This window comes from Ictidomys tridecemlineatus, chromosome 15 (assembly GCF_052094955.1).
Source record: "Ictidomys tridecemlineatus isolate mIctTri1 chromosome 15, mIctTri1.hap1, whole genome shotgun sequence".
Classification (NCBI taxonomy): Eukaryota; Metazoa; Chordata; class Mammalia; order Rodentia; family Sciuridae; genus Ictidomys; species Ictidomys tridecemlineatus.
This window is the reverse complement of record NC_135491.1, coordinates 45,491,174-45,507,801: the sequence shown is the minus strand read 5'-3', so window position 1 is coordinate 45,507,801 and position 16,628 is coordinate 45,491,174. Positions and strand designations below refer to the sequence as shown.

The 16,628-nt window shown below is 39.2% G+C and overlaps 1 protein-coding gene across 3 annotated transcripts in view; it reads right to left on the bottom strand.

Moving 5' to 3' along the window:
- Positions 1-16,628, bottom strand: part of Tango6 (transport and golgi organization 6 homolog) — a 173,069-nt gene that overhangs the window by 24,965 nt on the left and 131,476 nt on the right. For 2 of the 3 annotated variants that reach the window (XM_078032582.1, XM_078032583.1), the window contains 2 exons: positions 11,216-11,367; positions 2,504-2,617 (listed from right to left, as the gene is read on the bottom strand). In XM_078032582.1, coding sequence (XP_077888708.1) covers positions 2,504-2,617; positions 11,216-11,367 — 266 coding nt within the window. Of the gene's footprint in view, positions 1-2,503; positions 2,618-11,215; positions 11,368-13,502; positions 16,475-16,628 lie in introns of those variants that run through there. The other variant, XM_078032586.1, reaches the window with a different exon arrangement.

Genomic DNA, 16,628 nt, shown 5'->3' with positions numbered 1-16,628 from the left:
TTATCTCCGCTTTTCATTAAAGTGCCCCTGATTATAATCACACCTACGATTACAAGATTTAACACACCTGGTCTCAAGGACGCACTAGGAAGAGGAATCATACATTCATCCCACCCCATTTCCTTTTCTTTATTCACTGAGTAAGCACAATTTATAAGTTTCAGTGAGTGTAAACTGCAGATGGTTTGGAGAATACAAGAGAGGTTTTCCATTCACATGGCATTTGGAAGGTGACAAAAATCCTCCATGGTCACAAATTATTTTAGCAGTGGTGAGACAAGCAGTGTTGCTTTCAATGGCTACACACAGATGTGAGAAATCTGGAGTTTCTATTTCTTCTCTCACTTTGCTAGCCAGATATTTTACTCTATGCACATGTATTCTTCCTCCGTCTCCCTCTCTCTTTCTCACTCAGTAAGGATGTATGCACTAACAGAATTTGTCGTTGTTACCAGGGATTGAACCCAACTAGGGTTATATATCCCTAGTCCCACAGTTTTCTATATTTCTTTTAATAATGCTGTGATTTAAACACATTTTTATTTTGAGATAATTTTAGACTTAGAGAAGTTGCAAAGATAGTATAGAGGCCCTGTATTTTCCTCACTTGATCTTCCCAGTTAACAATTTACATAACAATGTTATATTAGCTAAGAGTTTCAGAGATCTTAATAATGGATGAAAAACACTGTTCTTTCTTAACTCCATCTTCTACAGCAAATTCTCAACAAGAGCTGTATGCACCCTGTTCATTTAATTATAAGAATTATTGGGGCTGGGGATGTGGCTCAAGCGGTAGCGCGCTCGACTGGCATGTGCGGGGTGCTGGGTTCCATCCTCTGCACCACATAAAAATAAAAGATGTTGTGTCCACTGAAAACTAAAAAATAAATATTTAAAAATTCTCTCTCTCTAAAAAAAAAGAATTATCAAGGTGTGATCCATACATCCTTGTCCTGATCAAAGTCCTAGATGACAAACTGAAGCCTCCAACCCCCAGGTGAGAGCTCCCAGTTTAGTAATTCTACCTCTACAGAAGTTCCTATGAGTCAGATCATTCTTCCCCTTTCCCTATTGTGTCATTATTAGTCACCTTTCCAATATCCATTTCCTTACTAAAGAAAATTGAATTTTGTTTAGAGCAGAGATGTCCCAGCTAAATTCATTGTCATGCTCCCTCATGGTGAGGAGTAATTAGATGAGACAGTTTTGGAAATCACCTGGGGAGGTTCTAGGAAACCTATTCTAGTTCCCCAAAAAAGGATATAAAAGTGCCCGTCTCCTATCTTCCTTCTTATTTATTTTTATGGGCTACAATGGCCACAGCTGCAGCAACTATTCTGTCCCCACGAAACAAAGGCCGTGAAGATTATAGAAATATTGGCTCTATTGACATTGAGCTGCTAATGAACAGCACCTACCTACATATTTTTTTGTGAAATAAGAAAAACAAATCCTTACTTGTGTAGGCCATTGTATTGGAGTTTTTATAATTTGTAGTTGAACATATTTACACCAGATAAACTCATTCAATACAAACCTTAACCTATACAAGGCAGAAGGGAGAGAAATGCAGCTGAGGATAAAGATCAGGGGAGTGGTCATTTGGAAATTCAATGGTCTGAGCTGAAACAATAGAAAGTAGACAGTTACAGAGAAAATGTGCCTGTGTAGGAAAGAAAGGAGGATAACTAATGAGTTCATGCTTTTACAAACAGGCATCAGACATTTGATATGGTAAAATTCTATCCTGAATAAAGGCTTTGTTTGTGACAAAACAATCACTCTTATAATGGCTTCCCCAACACTTGGTTAAATACTGATGTGCAAGCCACAGAAGAGCATTGTGGATGCCAGGAAGTGAATTATTAATGTAAACATTGTAACTGAAATCAACTAGGAATGAGTTTCCATTAAAATCAAGAAGAAAATTAATTTTGAGGTTACTCAGTTGTAGCACACATATGGATATATAAACTTCCTTCCTGTATTGGTGGTGCACTGGGGAGAAACCCAGCCAAACCCACTTGAAGAAGGAAGAAAGTTTAATTTATGCAGCAATGAAAATCTCATGGCCTGAACTTAGAGCTAGAAAGGAAACACCTTAAATTAAGCCCTTCAGTAGTTCAGCATGAACAATGAAATATGCCAGGAAGACAAGTTACTGAAGTTCAGGCTGCAGAGGCAGGGTTAATGTGTTCCAGCCAGCTCACTCTGGAACCCGCCCCCATGAGGAGAATGCCAGGATTCAGGGCCTCAATCTGTAAACTCATGCTCTGTTTTTTCTGCAGGAGTTACTGGATTTGCCCAACATGTTACATAGGAAACAGAAATTCTTTACTGAAAATGCAAACCCTACCTCCTACAAAATTCTTGTTGACTAATTCAACAGGGATTCAAGAGTCCATCTAGAGAAAAAGCTTGAGACTGCCTTTGTAAAAGGAAGACTGAAGACAGAAAATAAAGAGGTGGGGAAGTTACACACAACCACAAACTGACTTACCTCAGTAGCTTTCTGACTGAGTCCCCGAAGCAGCAGCACGATCACGTGGATGGCAGCTCTGCGCACTTGAACTTCATGGTCAGTTTTAGCCACAGCAATCAGGCAAGTTGTCACCTAGGAGGGTGAGGGAAGAAGTCAGTGAAAACCAGGATTGCACAATTACCTGTAGCTTTTCAACTGTGCTGTTCTTACTACACATTCATCAAGAGCAATCTGGCTTAGAGAGGGATGGATTAGTTTCCTCAGCTTTAATAAAGAAGCTGAGATCTAGTGGTAGAGGTCTTGATGCAGTCTGGCTTTTCTGGAAAAGGACAAAACCTGGTTTGGAATTTAGGAGGAATGTCAGGGAGTGGGAAGGAATACACATATATATTATATATTTCAAAAAATATAAGGTCAAATGTGAATATCTCCTTAAAAAGTGGGAAAAATTAGGTAGATGTAATCCCAGCTACTTGGAAGGCTGAGGCAGGAGGATCACAATTTCAAAGCTACTTAGCAAGACTCTGACTCAAAACAAAAAATATAAAGGGCGGGGGGAGGTGGGCGTGGTGGCACACACCTGTAATCCCAGAGGTTTGGGAAGGCTGAGACAGGAGGATCGTGAGTTCAAAGCCAGCCTCAGCAACTTAGTAAGACTCTCTTTAAATAAAAAATTTTTAAAAGGGCTGGGGATGTGGCTCAGTGGTTAGGTACTCCTGGTTTCAATTCCTGGTACCAGAAAGGAAAAAAAAAAGTGGGGTGAGGTGGGATGGGGCTAGAGGACATAGCTCGTAGCTCAGTGTTAAAGTGCCCCTGGGTTCAATCCAAAGTACTGCAAAAATAAAATTTTTAAAAAGTGGAAAAACTGTTATGTGTCCCCTTTGAGGACATAAAATCAAAGGAAGGAACCATAGTCCAAAGCATAGCTGCTTCTAGGGAATGAGGAACCTGGAGATTTAGCTAAGGAGGCTTCATAGTTCAAGATCTGACATAAAAAAGAATGTACCATTGATAAAAGTTTCAGCCCAGGGATATAGAAATAGAGAAGTATTCAAACTGATCTCCTTTAGTATGAATGTGTAGGCACCCAGTCCTATATATCTACTATATACCCCAGTAAGTCAGCAGGGGCCAGTTTCATAGACTCCCTGACTGGCCTTCATTTTGGAAGGTCTTTCTGGGCTCAGTTGCTTTCAAAGACAGTTCTATAACAGAAGAAGAAGTATTTACAAAACATGGTGCCACATATATAGCTAATAATTACGTATGTCATAAAATGGACAGTTTCTATACTTTGTACCAACCACTTTATCACTGCTTAGCTCCTTGTAGACATAAAAATATTCTAAAATTTCAACAAAGAGACACCACTAACAATAATAATAAAATAAACACAACAACAAACTTTTCCAAGGTACTCATATAAGATTTAAAAAGAAAAAGCATAACTTTTGTAATTATGACTGATGTAGCAACAATCTAAAGGTATGTCTAAATTATTCAGCTGGTCCCTCAGATACTTTGGTTACTGGATTTACTGTGTGCATGTATTTCTTGGCTATCAGTAGAAGTATTTCTAACCATGACAAGAAAATAGCCAGATTGTGTGTTTGGAAATGCATATAAATAAATATTATGTTTAAAGAATAGTGAATACAGGCACAAATGAGGAAATAGGCTTGTACAGAAATTTTCACTACACAGGTTGTATTTTTCACAGCTTTCAAACAGTTGGGCATAGTTCAAAGTATCTAATTAATCAGTGGTGGCAAAGAGATTAGAAGAAATAGCTTGTTCTTAAATACAATTGCATCTGTGATGCACTGGCATTTAATCAAATTGTGCATCTATTAGACAAACCTGCAGTTTCCAAGGAAAGAGAAACTCCAGAAAACTCAATTTGTTGGGGGCTATTTTCCAACAAGACCCAGTAAACTGCTTCTGCCTTTGACCTGGGACCCCAAACCTAAGGCTTAGCAGCAGCGTCTACGCCTCTGGCATTAACGGTAGAAGCAATTAGGTCCTCAGAGGAATTCCTTGGGTCACCTCCAAACAGGCAACAATATAATAGCTACCTCCACTTTCAGGCTTAGTATTTACAAGGTAAGAGCTGAAGTCAGAGAAACAAGTTAGAGCTAGGTCAGAGACCTTCTTGATACACTAAAGTTTAACTTATTCTGTCTAATAACTAATGTAAGAAAGCCAGCCTAAGATCACGTCACAGAGGCTCCCAAGTGTTTGCCTGTTTACCTAAGGTTCATGATTCCACATTTGGCAGACTAAGGCTTCCTAATCTAGAACCCTGCTGTGTCTGTCTTTGCCTCCTCTGTTTGGCCTCTCTATGTTGAGTGGGACATGCCTCTGCCTAGGCTCTCAGTGTAAAGCTAGCTCTAACTGTGAGACATTAATTCCACAATTGGGATATCCAGGCAAAAGTGTCCTGGTTGGCAAAGGGCTTTCCCTTGAAGGCCAATTCTTGATCCCTGTAGCATCTTGAAGGTACAGGGGAGAGAGGAGCCGGTAATTATAGGCCTTGCTGAAGTCAGCTAGAATGGCCTCCTGCTTGCTACAGGCTGCCAGTAACTAATGTGCCAGACTGTAAAAAGCCCAACTACAATGAAATATCTTGGACAATCCAGAAGAGGCCAGAGAATGGAAGAGATTCATGAACCTTCCTCAAACCTCTGTCACCAGGACCAAATCCTATGAAATATGCAAGTGTTGCTCAGTAAAGTGTCTTTTGGACATCAGGATTTTAATATGGTCTTGCAGATATCTCTAGAGTAAGAATAACCTCCTTCTTTTCCAACACTCATGCCAGCTCATATCTGCTTTCCTGCATGTGAGGTCTGTAAGAGAGACCTCCTTTTCTAACACTAGAAGCAGGAAGAATGCCAGACTGCTCTCTTCCATCTATCCAGTAGGAATGAGTCACTTCACAGCTAGTCTCTCACCTCCAGCTCCAAGGGCATACTCAACACTGCCTTCCACTCCTAAAAGCCTTGGTGAATGATAGGCAGATGATGTAAGGTCTTTACTAATTTATAAACTGGTGTAATATTTCCATTCTCTGTTTCTAAGTCCTCCCAGATGGCAGAATCTGATTCTATGTGATCTTCATGACACTTTCCCTAAGGGTCAATGTACCTAATCTAATAAGTGATATTATGGAAGGCTTTTTCTTCACTGGGTAAATCATGTAAATCATATCCACTTCTGAAATCCAAACAGACAGAAAGATGATGGCTGCTTTGGAAACATTAAAGGTCAGCTTAAGCAATTTAACACTTCACAGGAGCCAACAGAAATAAGGAAAAGCATCACTCCCAAAACAGCTGGCACACACCAAGCATAATCAGAACTATAAAAATAAAGATAATACAAATGGCAAGATTACCCAAAACTGCTAGCATGGTGGCACCTGCTTGTAGTCCCAGCTACTTGGGAGGCTAAGGCAGGAGGATCATAAGTTTTATGCTAACCCCAGCAACTTAGTGAGACCCTGTCTTAAAATAAAATAAAAAGGGCTGGGGGAAAACTCAGTGGTAGAGTGCTTGCCTAATACTGAAGGCTGGGGGGAAACACTGCCCATCACCACCACCACCACTACCAATACCAAATTACCCAAAATGGACTTTGGAAAATTCCAGGACAAGAACTAAGAAACCTTAATAGCAAAGGCAGTGTAATCAATAATTATTATGAGCTTTGCTTACTCAATCACTGCCAGGAAAGAAACTATAGTGTCTACTTGGGCTTCCTTGGAGTTTCCCATAACACCTGCCATTCCTCAGCTCAGGTATTGACAATCCTCAAACTGTGTGGGCCCTGTCATTTAGGAAACTACACCAAAGGTGGCAAAACTGGTAATAAATTTAGATCATGTAGTGGGATCACAGTGGTAGCTTTGTATCAGACCACAAAGCTCAGGTATGTGGAATTTTAGGCATAGTATTAAAACCAGACTTCTCCATAAACTTGTCACCTGTGGCACATCTTATTTGTTGGATCAAGGACAGGTCTCTTACTACACTTCACTTAAATCATATTTACATGTTATAGAACGTGATAAAGATGAAAGCCCATTAAGATTTGGTTTTAAGCAACACAGCACTTGGCAAGAATGAGAAGTTAGGGGGAAAAATAATGCTCCCTAAACAGGTTAAATCTTGACATCAACAAAGAAGAAAAACTTGAATTCCCAGTGTGAAGACGGTGGAAGGGGTGAGCCTGTACTTTTTGTTCCCTCCCTACCAACCAACACTATAGGGGCACAAACAGTGCTCACAGCTGAACCACCCAACATTAACACAGCTCTCTTCTGATGCTCATGTGCTACACAGCTAGAGGAGGGGCCAACACCTTCAGATCAGATCATGTCAGAAAAGACTGAGGTGGGTAGTTTGTCAAACTTTATATAAAAAAAGATCATGCTTCTCATCCTTATCTTCCTGTCTAACACCTGATCGATGTAACCTTCCTAATACCCTGGCAAGCTAACTTAGGGTCCCAGCTCTGTGTTTCCTCAGCCGCTGGTGCTTGTTCTATTGCATAATTCTGGACCACTGTCCATTTCACATTCTACTGAGATTTCTTTAGGGGAACAGACTAGGTTCATTATCTGTGCCCTTTAGCATTGCTGGAACATGATCAGTCTCATAAAGGAGCATTTCTTCAAGTTGCAGTCAAAGATGAGTTTCTTCAAAGTTAATGGGCCTTCTCCACCGGTATACATTTGAGTTAGGTATTTCTGAGACTACAAAGCTTAAAGAGTTTTCATGAGACATTCAAAGAACTGTCATAGAAGAAGGCCCAGTAATCAAAAATAAGTTAGACCATTTCACTCCTTTGCTCTGGCTTGTCATCCTATTAACAAGAAAAGTCTGCACAAGGCACCATTTGGACAGGCCATACCTTTAAAAAAAAATTTTTTTTTTTTTTTAGTTTAGTTGGACATGATACCTTTATTTTATTTATTCATTTATTTTTTATGTGGTGCTGAGGATCAAACCCTCAAGGTAGCTGCATGTGCTAGGAGAGCACTCTACTGCTGAGCCCCAGCCCCACTGGCCACTACCTTTTTATTGCCAGCTCCTATGATTCTTTCTCTTGCTCTCTTCCCTCCAGGTATGCTGGCCTCGAAGTTCCCTGTCTCAAGGCTTCTGTGCTTTTATCTGGAATGCTCTCTCCCCAGATATCTGATTACCCCCTTGCTTCCTTAGGTCTTTGCTCAAATGTCACTCATTGGTGAAACTTTTCTTGTCCCTCTGAGTCATGTACAACAAGCTCCCTTTGTGCCCCTAATCTTATTAGATGTACCATCCCTGAAATGGTATAGAACTGCTTACTTGTTTATTCCATATCTTTCCTCTCCAAAATGTTAAGGCCATGAGCACAGGGACTTTATTGTGTTCACAGCTGGATCCTTAGCAATGCACACATGGCTTGGCTGTATGCCCAACTGGCACAGACCACATGCTCAATAAATATTTGTTGAATGAATAAACGAATGAAGAACTACTAAAGAGCCATGTCAAAAATCCCACTTTTTCTATGTGAATGGGCTAGAGCTTTCTGACTATAGGAGGAGTAATGGCTGCAATGCTAAAACTGGCACGCCTCCAAGCATGTTCAAACTTGCAGTCCATCCAAGGTAGCTGGTTTGGCACTGATGACAAGGCAAGCGTGGGATGCTACATAAGAAGGAACATTTAAAAAGAAGAGGCAGAAATTATATGGGATGGAAACACCTGGTTTTTCAAATCAGAGGGAATATACTGCCTTCTGAAGTTTCACTGCCAAAAGCAAGCTCTATTAAGGTAGAGCTACATGACCCTTCCTGTCTGCAACTTTTCTCATATGGCAGTACTTTTCACTTTCAAAACACAAAAGCAATCTCACAAAGGAACTGAAAATACTTACTGAGAAACAATACAGAGGAGTAGGTATGAGTTCTAGAACTAACTGCTCACATTCAAACTCCAACCATGCCACCTGCGGCAACTTACTCAGTTTCTCTGTGACTCAGTTTCCTCTGTGAGGATTGGATCAGTTGACATATAAGGCACTCAGAAGAGTATTATGTCCTATTTTTTGCTTTTGATCTTTTTTAGGTATTGAGGATTAAATCTAGGGCCTCATACATGCTAGAAAAAGTGTCTACTCCTGAGCTACATCTCCTGTTATTATGAGTATTCTTTAAACTTGTAGGAACTAGTCTTCCCAACCAGCTTTACCTTCCTCTTCATTTGATGCCAATCAGCTAACATGCCAAGCACTGTGATGTACTAGGGGGTACAAAAAGGTGAATAAAGAATAGTTCTGCCTTTGTTGTGCTTACAGTTTATTAATGACTGTGAAGACTCCTGGCAATGATATAGCAGAAACAGTCCAGGTATCTAGTAGTGAGGCAGAGATTCTGGACTGGATGTGCCCAGCAGATACCTCCACAGCTCCAGTCCTCACCTGGAGTTGAACACTGAGACAAACAGGTCTGAGGATTGTGAATGGTGCTCTTTGAGTCAGCATTCATGGCAGGCAAATGGCCCTCTACCTATTTGCACTTCACTTCGGAAGATTATATAAGCAATGCTTTATTCTTGCTGTGAGCCAGGAAGCCATGTAATAACAAAGCTCTTCATGACATGGCCCCTGCCTGCCTTTCTTGCCTTAGCTCTTGCTGACAACTAGCCTCACCCCAACTCCTCCACTCAACTTTCAGGATCTTCTCGTGGTCTCTTAAACACCCACCCCACCCTCACCCCCATGCCTTTGCACATGCTGCTCCCTCTGCTGAAATGCTCACCCTCACCTTCTTACCTAACTTTTTCTCCAGATTCAGCTCTTTCTCCAGGGAATCTCTGTCAATACTCAAATATGTCCCACCACTCACTCCATCAGCTGTCACTGTAATCACTGATCATTGTGTCTTCCACCAGGTTACCCATCCCCAGAAGAATGGGGTTGTAGTCCCAGCCCCCAACAATAGGCCTAACATATTTCAGATGTTGAGGGACACTGGTTACTCTATTTTTTCTCATTTCCTTGCTGCTCATCAAAATGTGTTTACTCAACTGTCACCTTCCCAGAAAGGCTAGATACCTTCTTAAAACTACCACCTTCCCAGCACCTAACACTACAATCCTGATCATCTTCTCCTGCTCTACTTCTTATCTAACATATTATATTGATTGATTATGTATATTCCTTTATGTCCGTCTCTTCTCACTGGAATGGAAGCTCTACAAAGATAGGAACCACTGTCTATTTTGAAGAGCGAGATATCTTAAGTAATTAGAATACTGCTTAGCATGAAATAGGCTCTCAGTAAAAATTGTTGAATAAATTATTACGTCAAGCATATATATCATCTCTAGATCCTTATAAAAGTACTATACCATCAGTAATTCAATCCCATTTAACAGATCAAGAAACCATGGTCAGAGTCTTAGAGTGAACACAGGTAAGTAGATTGTTGAGTTGGGCCTTCATTTATTACAATTCCCAAGAGAATCTGGCAATTTATTTTTCTTTCAATAATTCTGTAGGTTTCCAGAAAGATGACACTTTTTTCTTTTGGCAGGCTGGGTACTGGGGATTGAACCTAGCAGTGCTTTACTGATGAGCCATCCCAAGCCCTTTTAAAATATATTATTTAGAGATAGGGTCTTGCTGAGTTGCTGAGGCTGGTTTTGAATTTGCCATCCTCCTGCCTCAGCTTCCCAAGATTACAGGCATGGGCCAATATGCCTGGTTTAAGATGATATTTTTGAATGTTAAAAATCTGCTCTAGATCAAATCAATCTTCTTATCAATCAAACCAAAAAATTTCTTCAAATTTCTGACACCAAATCACATGCCACCAATATGCTATACTTCCCTTAAGACATAGAAAAGGAAGACTCTAAGGATACAAATAGAAAAAAAAAAGTAATAAAAATAAAAATAAAATAAAGAAATAACATCATGATGTTTGAATATTGTTCAGGTTTGTTAGTTTTAGAAAATGTATAAATCAGGTCTGAACTGACTCATTTGGCACTTGTGACCAAAAAGGGCCAGAGCATTAGCCTGAGGTGTTTTTTTTTTTTAACAAATAGAGATAAGACTCACACATAGCCCAGAGACCTAGGGTAAAGGTCTAAAGCCTTTCTCAAGGTTTCTTCAATTCTGTTAGTTACCAGAATAAATCATCTAATAAATTTCTAGTGAATCATCTTTCATTGCTTAAGGTAAGTTGACTTCCTGTTATTTGTAACTAAGAGATTCTTACTAAAGGGTTGGAATATCCTTTGAAATGGTTAGGACCAAACTGTTTTGGATATCAGATATTTCTTTTGGATTTTGGAATGTTTGCATATACATAATGAGTTATCTTGGAAATTGGACCTGTGTCTAAACACAAAACTCATTTATGTTTCATGAATTTTATCCACATAGCCAAAAGGTAATTCTATACAATATTCTAAATAATTTTTTGCATAGAACAAAACTTTATGGTGTAGGGAATTTTCTAATTGTGGCATCATGTTGATGCTCCAAAAGTTCCAGATTTTGTTCGAAGTGTCTGGGTTTGGAATTAGAGGTGGTCAACCAATACAGCTTTTAATATATATAATAGGATGAATAGAGACTAGGGAAGTTAATACTCGTTCTATCTTACAGGGAAGTAGATCTGGAAAAAGAACACAAGTCTACTGACTCCCAATCTAAAAGAAGTATTAGAAGCACCTCATGGATCACAGGACCCAGCAGGAAGTCCAGATGTTGGCACAGTTCTCCCAGGTTGGCTAAGCTGCTGGCCCTGTGCATACCATCTGGATCTTTCACTCCTCTCAGGAAGGTGTGGATCAAAGGTTCTCTGTACTTTGAAACCATGTCCCCTGTAGAGAAAAGGAAGAAATCAAAATCTTCTGAAATAAATTTTCAACTCCTTATTCCAAGAACAGTGATATTAACATAATATACCAAAAGATGCTTATACTTTTCAAAGGATTTGGGCAACCATTAAAAATCATGCTCTAGAAAAAAAAATCATGCTCTAGAAAAATAATTCATGTTATGGTTTTGTGAACAAGCAAGCAGGATCCTAATTTTACCTTTAAAAAAATCTACATGTAGAGACAAAAAATGTAAAGAAGATATTCCCCATGAGGTTTTTTTTTTTTTTTCCCAGAGAGTCAGGATATGGGGAACATTTTAAATTCACATATATATAAAAGAAAATGTATGTATCATAAATGCATAGCTTAATAAACCTTCACAAACCCTACACAGCTACCATTTACTCATTGTCACACAAATAGCAAATGTGGCCTCCAGTTTAGACCCCAGTCATCAGCCCAGTATATTTCCTATACTATCACTGTTCAGATAAGCAAAATGAGGTGAAAGACAGGCACTTCCAGGAGAAGTAAAATTCATTCACTCACTTGACAAATATTTATTGAGAGGCCTAGTGAGTGCTAGGTTCTGTTTCAGATACTTCACATATGCCAGGATGCAGGAGGCAGTGTTTCCTGTCCTTGTGGAACCTACATTCCAGTTTAAATTATATAGTATATTACAGAGTCATAAATGCTATGGGGAGAAAAATAAAGCAGGTAGGGAAATAGGGAATAATGGAGATGTAGAAAGTCTTCAATTTTAAGGGGAGGCTTCACTAAATGGATACTTAGGCAGTCCAGGAAGTGAGGTGTCAGCTCTGTGGATATGAGGGAGGAGCATACAGGAACAGGGGCAAATAGGAGCAAGCCGGCATATCTGAGGGACAGAGAAGGCACAAAATGAGGCAAGAGGAGTGGTGTAGGATTGGGGTATGGTGTGGATCTTGAAGGGCCTTGTAGGCCACTATAAGGACTTTGACTTTTTCTCTAAGTAAAACAAGAGGTCTTTGGAGGATTTTAAACAGAGAAGTGTGAGATCACTCTGGCTGCAGTGTTGACAACATGCCATGGGGCCTGTGTGTGCCTAGGATGCAGCAAGGGGCCAAGTTAGGAAGATAGATAGTGCAATAAGCTGCTGGAGAGGGGATGGTGTCTGGAACAGCAGAGATGATCATGCACAGGGAATGGTTCCATTCTCAGCAATGCAAATAAAAAGTGTGGGGTGGGGCAGACAATACAGAAGTATATGCACTGTCATGGAAAGGTCTCCTCACGACATTAAGTGAAAGAAATCAATAGACCCAGCATATTCCATTTATGTATGAGGAATACACACAACTTCTCTTACTATTAACAAACCAAACTTACAGATTTAAATATCTATATTAAATATACAAATGCATAGGGAAAAAAAAAAGAAAGAATATACACTAAGAGGGCCTAAAGAATTTATCCAAGAGTAAAAAAGAGCTGGGATCAAATTTACGCTATCTAATACCTAACTCCTATCATATATCCCATATTTTCAACTATAAGGAAAATCATATTCTACTTTGTTCATAGTACTTTCCATTTCTGATGCTAGGAAGGGGCTTGCTTATTCTGTGGTGTGAAATGTGGATCCAGAGTTAAGAGGTGTGTGTTTTTGTTTTGGACTGTTGCCAACAAGCAGTGTGACCTCAGCCAAATCACTTTACCTCTCTGGACCAAGTGAAGATTAGTTATTTAGAAAGAAGATCTCTCTGGTCCCTTCAATTTTTAAGTGTGATCCAAGGGTGAGGAATCATTTAGTCATCAGGGGAAATAAGATCTAGGAAACCCAGGAAAGAAGAAAAGGCACATATTCATGAGCCCTGGGGCAAGGGTTTGATGTGGTTAAAAGAAGGTTCCTTGTTGGGAAGGAAGGCACAGAAAAATGAAAAAACTTTGGAAATCCATAAAGAAGGGAAATTACAGGTTGAAAGGGATAAGGACACACGAGAAACAAGTTAATGTTTAATAATATAGGGACTTAAAAATAAATGGCAAAAAAGGGACATACTAAATTTATTTTATTTTATTTTCGAGTACTGGGAATTGAACTCAGAGCAGTTTTACCACTGAGCTTCATACCTAGTCCTTTTCTTTCTTCCTTTCTTTCCTTTCCTTTTCTTCCTCCCTTCCTTCATTCCTTTCTTTCTTGAGACAAAGTCTCACTTGCCTATGGCCTTGCCAAGTTGCTAAGGCTAGCCTCAAACTTGTGATTCTCCTTCCTCAGTTACTCAAGTTGCTGAAATTACAGTATGTGCCAACACATGAGCCTAAATTAATTTATTATTATTATTATTTTGGGGTGGTGGTGCTATGGACAGAACCCAGGGCCTTGTGCATGCTAGGCAAGTTCTCTTCAACTGAGCTACATCACCAGCCTAATTTATTAATTTATCAAATATTTATTAAGTTGTACAATGTGCCAGATAGTGTCCTGTGCTCCAGGAAACCAGTTATAAGCAAGACAGACACATGTCTCTTAAAGCTAATTAAAAAGACAAAACCAAAAAGCAAACAAACAAACAAAACACCCCAAAATTGATGAAGCAAAAAAAAAAAAAAAAAAAAAAAGAGGGAAATATACCAAAATGGTGACACAGAGATACCTTTATTAGTGATGTTTGATCTGGTTTCTATTTTATTAATAACAGAGACAGTATTATCTTATTCACCCAGCTCCCAAAATGTAGTGTTCCTTTTTTGACTTCTTCTTCTGTTACCCTTCAATCAGTCAGTTCGGTTACAATTATACACTCTTCATTTTTTTCCACAAAAGATTTGAGGCAACTCACAATAAGTAATATTGAAACCATGCATCATTAAAATAAATATTTTAAAAGTTCTACGATGGGTGAGAGGAGTACAGACATTGTAAGCAAAGGATGGTTATTGCAAATGAACATAAAACTTATTTAGTAATTCCTAGTAGCTAAGACCAAAAGGCAATAGAAAACACAGGTCTCATTATCCAATAAAAGAAGGAACATCAATTCACTAGAAGAGAAAGAATTTAGGAAGAATACCAAGAGGTATCTCATTCATTCATCCAGCAAATCTTAGTTGGAGGAATGAATATTTTACCCATATTCTTGGTACTTGAGATAAGATAGCATGAATAAACAAATGGAGCTCCTATCTTCATGAAGCCTACTTTCAGTGGAGGAAAAAGACAAGAAACCATGGCTGTGAAGTAAAATATGGAAGGGGGCGGTTACTGAGAGCTGGAGGTGAGGGCTCTGAGAAAAGTTCTCAGCACAGGAGGCCTGAAGGAACAAGTTGCATGATGACCTGGGGAAAAGGAGAACAGTAGACAACAGACATTTAAAATATTGTTGTTTCCTATATTGACTCATCATGTAAGTAAAGAGCATACCCATTATACTAACAAAAATACAAACTAATGTTCCATTTATGTCAATCCTGGCCCTACCTGAGCTGCTGCTGCTTCTTTTTTAAAAATATTTACTTTTTACTCATAGGTAGATACATATCTTTATTTTTTTTAATGTGCTGCTGAGGATATAACCCAGGGCCTCGCACATGCTAGGTGAGCACTCTACCTCTGAGCCGCAATCCCAGCCCCCCTACATGAGCCTCTTTTTTTTCCTTTTCTTTTTTTTTTAATATTTATTTATTAGTTTTAGGTGGATACAATATCTTTATTTTATTTTTACGTGGTGCTGAGAATCGAACTCTGTGCCTCATGCGTGCTAGGTGAGAGCGATATCACTTGAGCTAAATCCCCAGCCTCCATGAGCTTCTTTATTCCTTTCAAAATGGGCATCCATCCAACTGTACCGTCTACTAACCTGTACCCACACTGCACCTAAGAACCAGAAGGGCTAGCAAGAGGGTTGGCATCTCAACAGCTTACACTGTAGCTGCAGCCACTTGCTACCTTGTCTTCTAAGTACTGGACTGGAAGAGCTGAGTGCTCACTGCATCTACCTTGAATTTTTTAGCATCCTGCTATCCTGTTCTCTGCACATTGGATCTCCTTTGGACTTCACGTACATACACGAGATCTGTCACATCCTTATTCAAACTTCTTGTTATTTAGGGGACTTATATCTTTGCCCCCGTTTTCTGGGGCTCTGCTAGCTTCTGACTAATCTTTCCTCTTTACTCTACTCTGCTGTGTGGCTGGTGTCTACAGACTGTATTTACCCTAGTCCCAAGGAAGGAGCTCCCCTGATCAGGCTTCTATGGAAAATAAATTCAACAGGGGTACTGAATTTAAAGATCCTACATTAAAAGTTCGTAATTTGGCTCTAGGAATCCCTATATGTCAAATTTTGTTGTGTCTATCTCACTGGCATTCTCCCACTCTTCAAACAGCACTAACCTTTTACCACTCCTTCCTGTGTGATCCCAGCCATGATTTCTGTCGGTTTAAGCAAATCATGGCACACATGTCCCTTTGCTTTAACTGGTTTAGGGACGGGCATGTGACCCAGTTCTGGACAGTAAGGTATAACAGAAAGTCTGCTGCAAGATTGAGAAAAGTCACACACGGACTCGTGAGTTAGGGTTGCCTTAGAGTTGTCATAACCAACTTGAAACCATAGGGGACTAGAGGATAATGTCTATAAATTGAGGTTGGCAGAGCAGTAAGATGAAAAGAATACGGGTCTCAAATGTCACTGAGCTGAACAATTACCTCTCCTGGACTTTTTGTCATATGTAATAATTCACTCCTTATTAAGCCAGTTGACTCGGGAATTTCTGTTATCTGCAGCCAAAAGCATTCTAACTGATGTATCATGAAAACTGAAATGATCCTTAAAGTTGTAGAACCCTTCTATGTCAGTTCTGTGTCTCCCAATACAAAATAACAGAAAAGTTACAGAGTTGCTAAAACAAAGAATTTAAGACAGTACATTTTTTAAATGACTTAAAAGTTAATTTTATAACCAATGTAAAATAAAAGAAAAAATAAATCTAATACTTTCCTTTTTTCTAATTATAATTTTTATTGGAACAATAACTTGAAATACAACAGGACTCTTACCACATCAGCATATATACATATGACTTTTCCAAAGAGCTAAGTCATCTTTATACATCTGCTAACCTACTTAAAAAGAAAGAAAAAGAGGTGAGTAATTATTTACAGTACCAGCTTGCGTGAAGAGGTTTATGCTGAGCATATTTTGCAACTCTTGGGCAACCCATTTAATTATGAATTAAAATGTGGGGCCCTGGGATACCCACTATTTCTTAGGTCC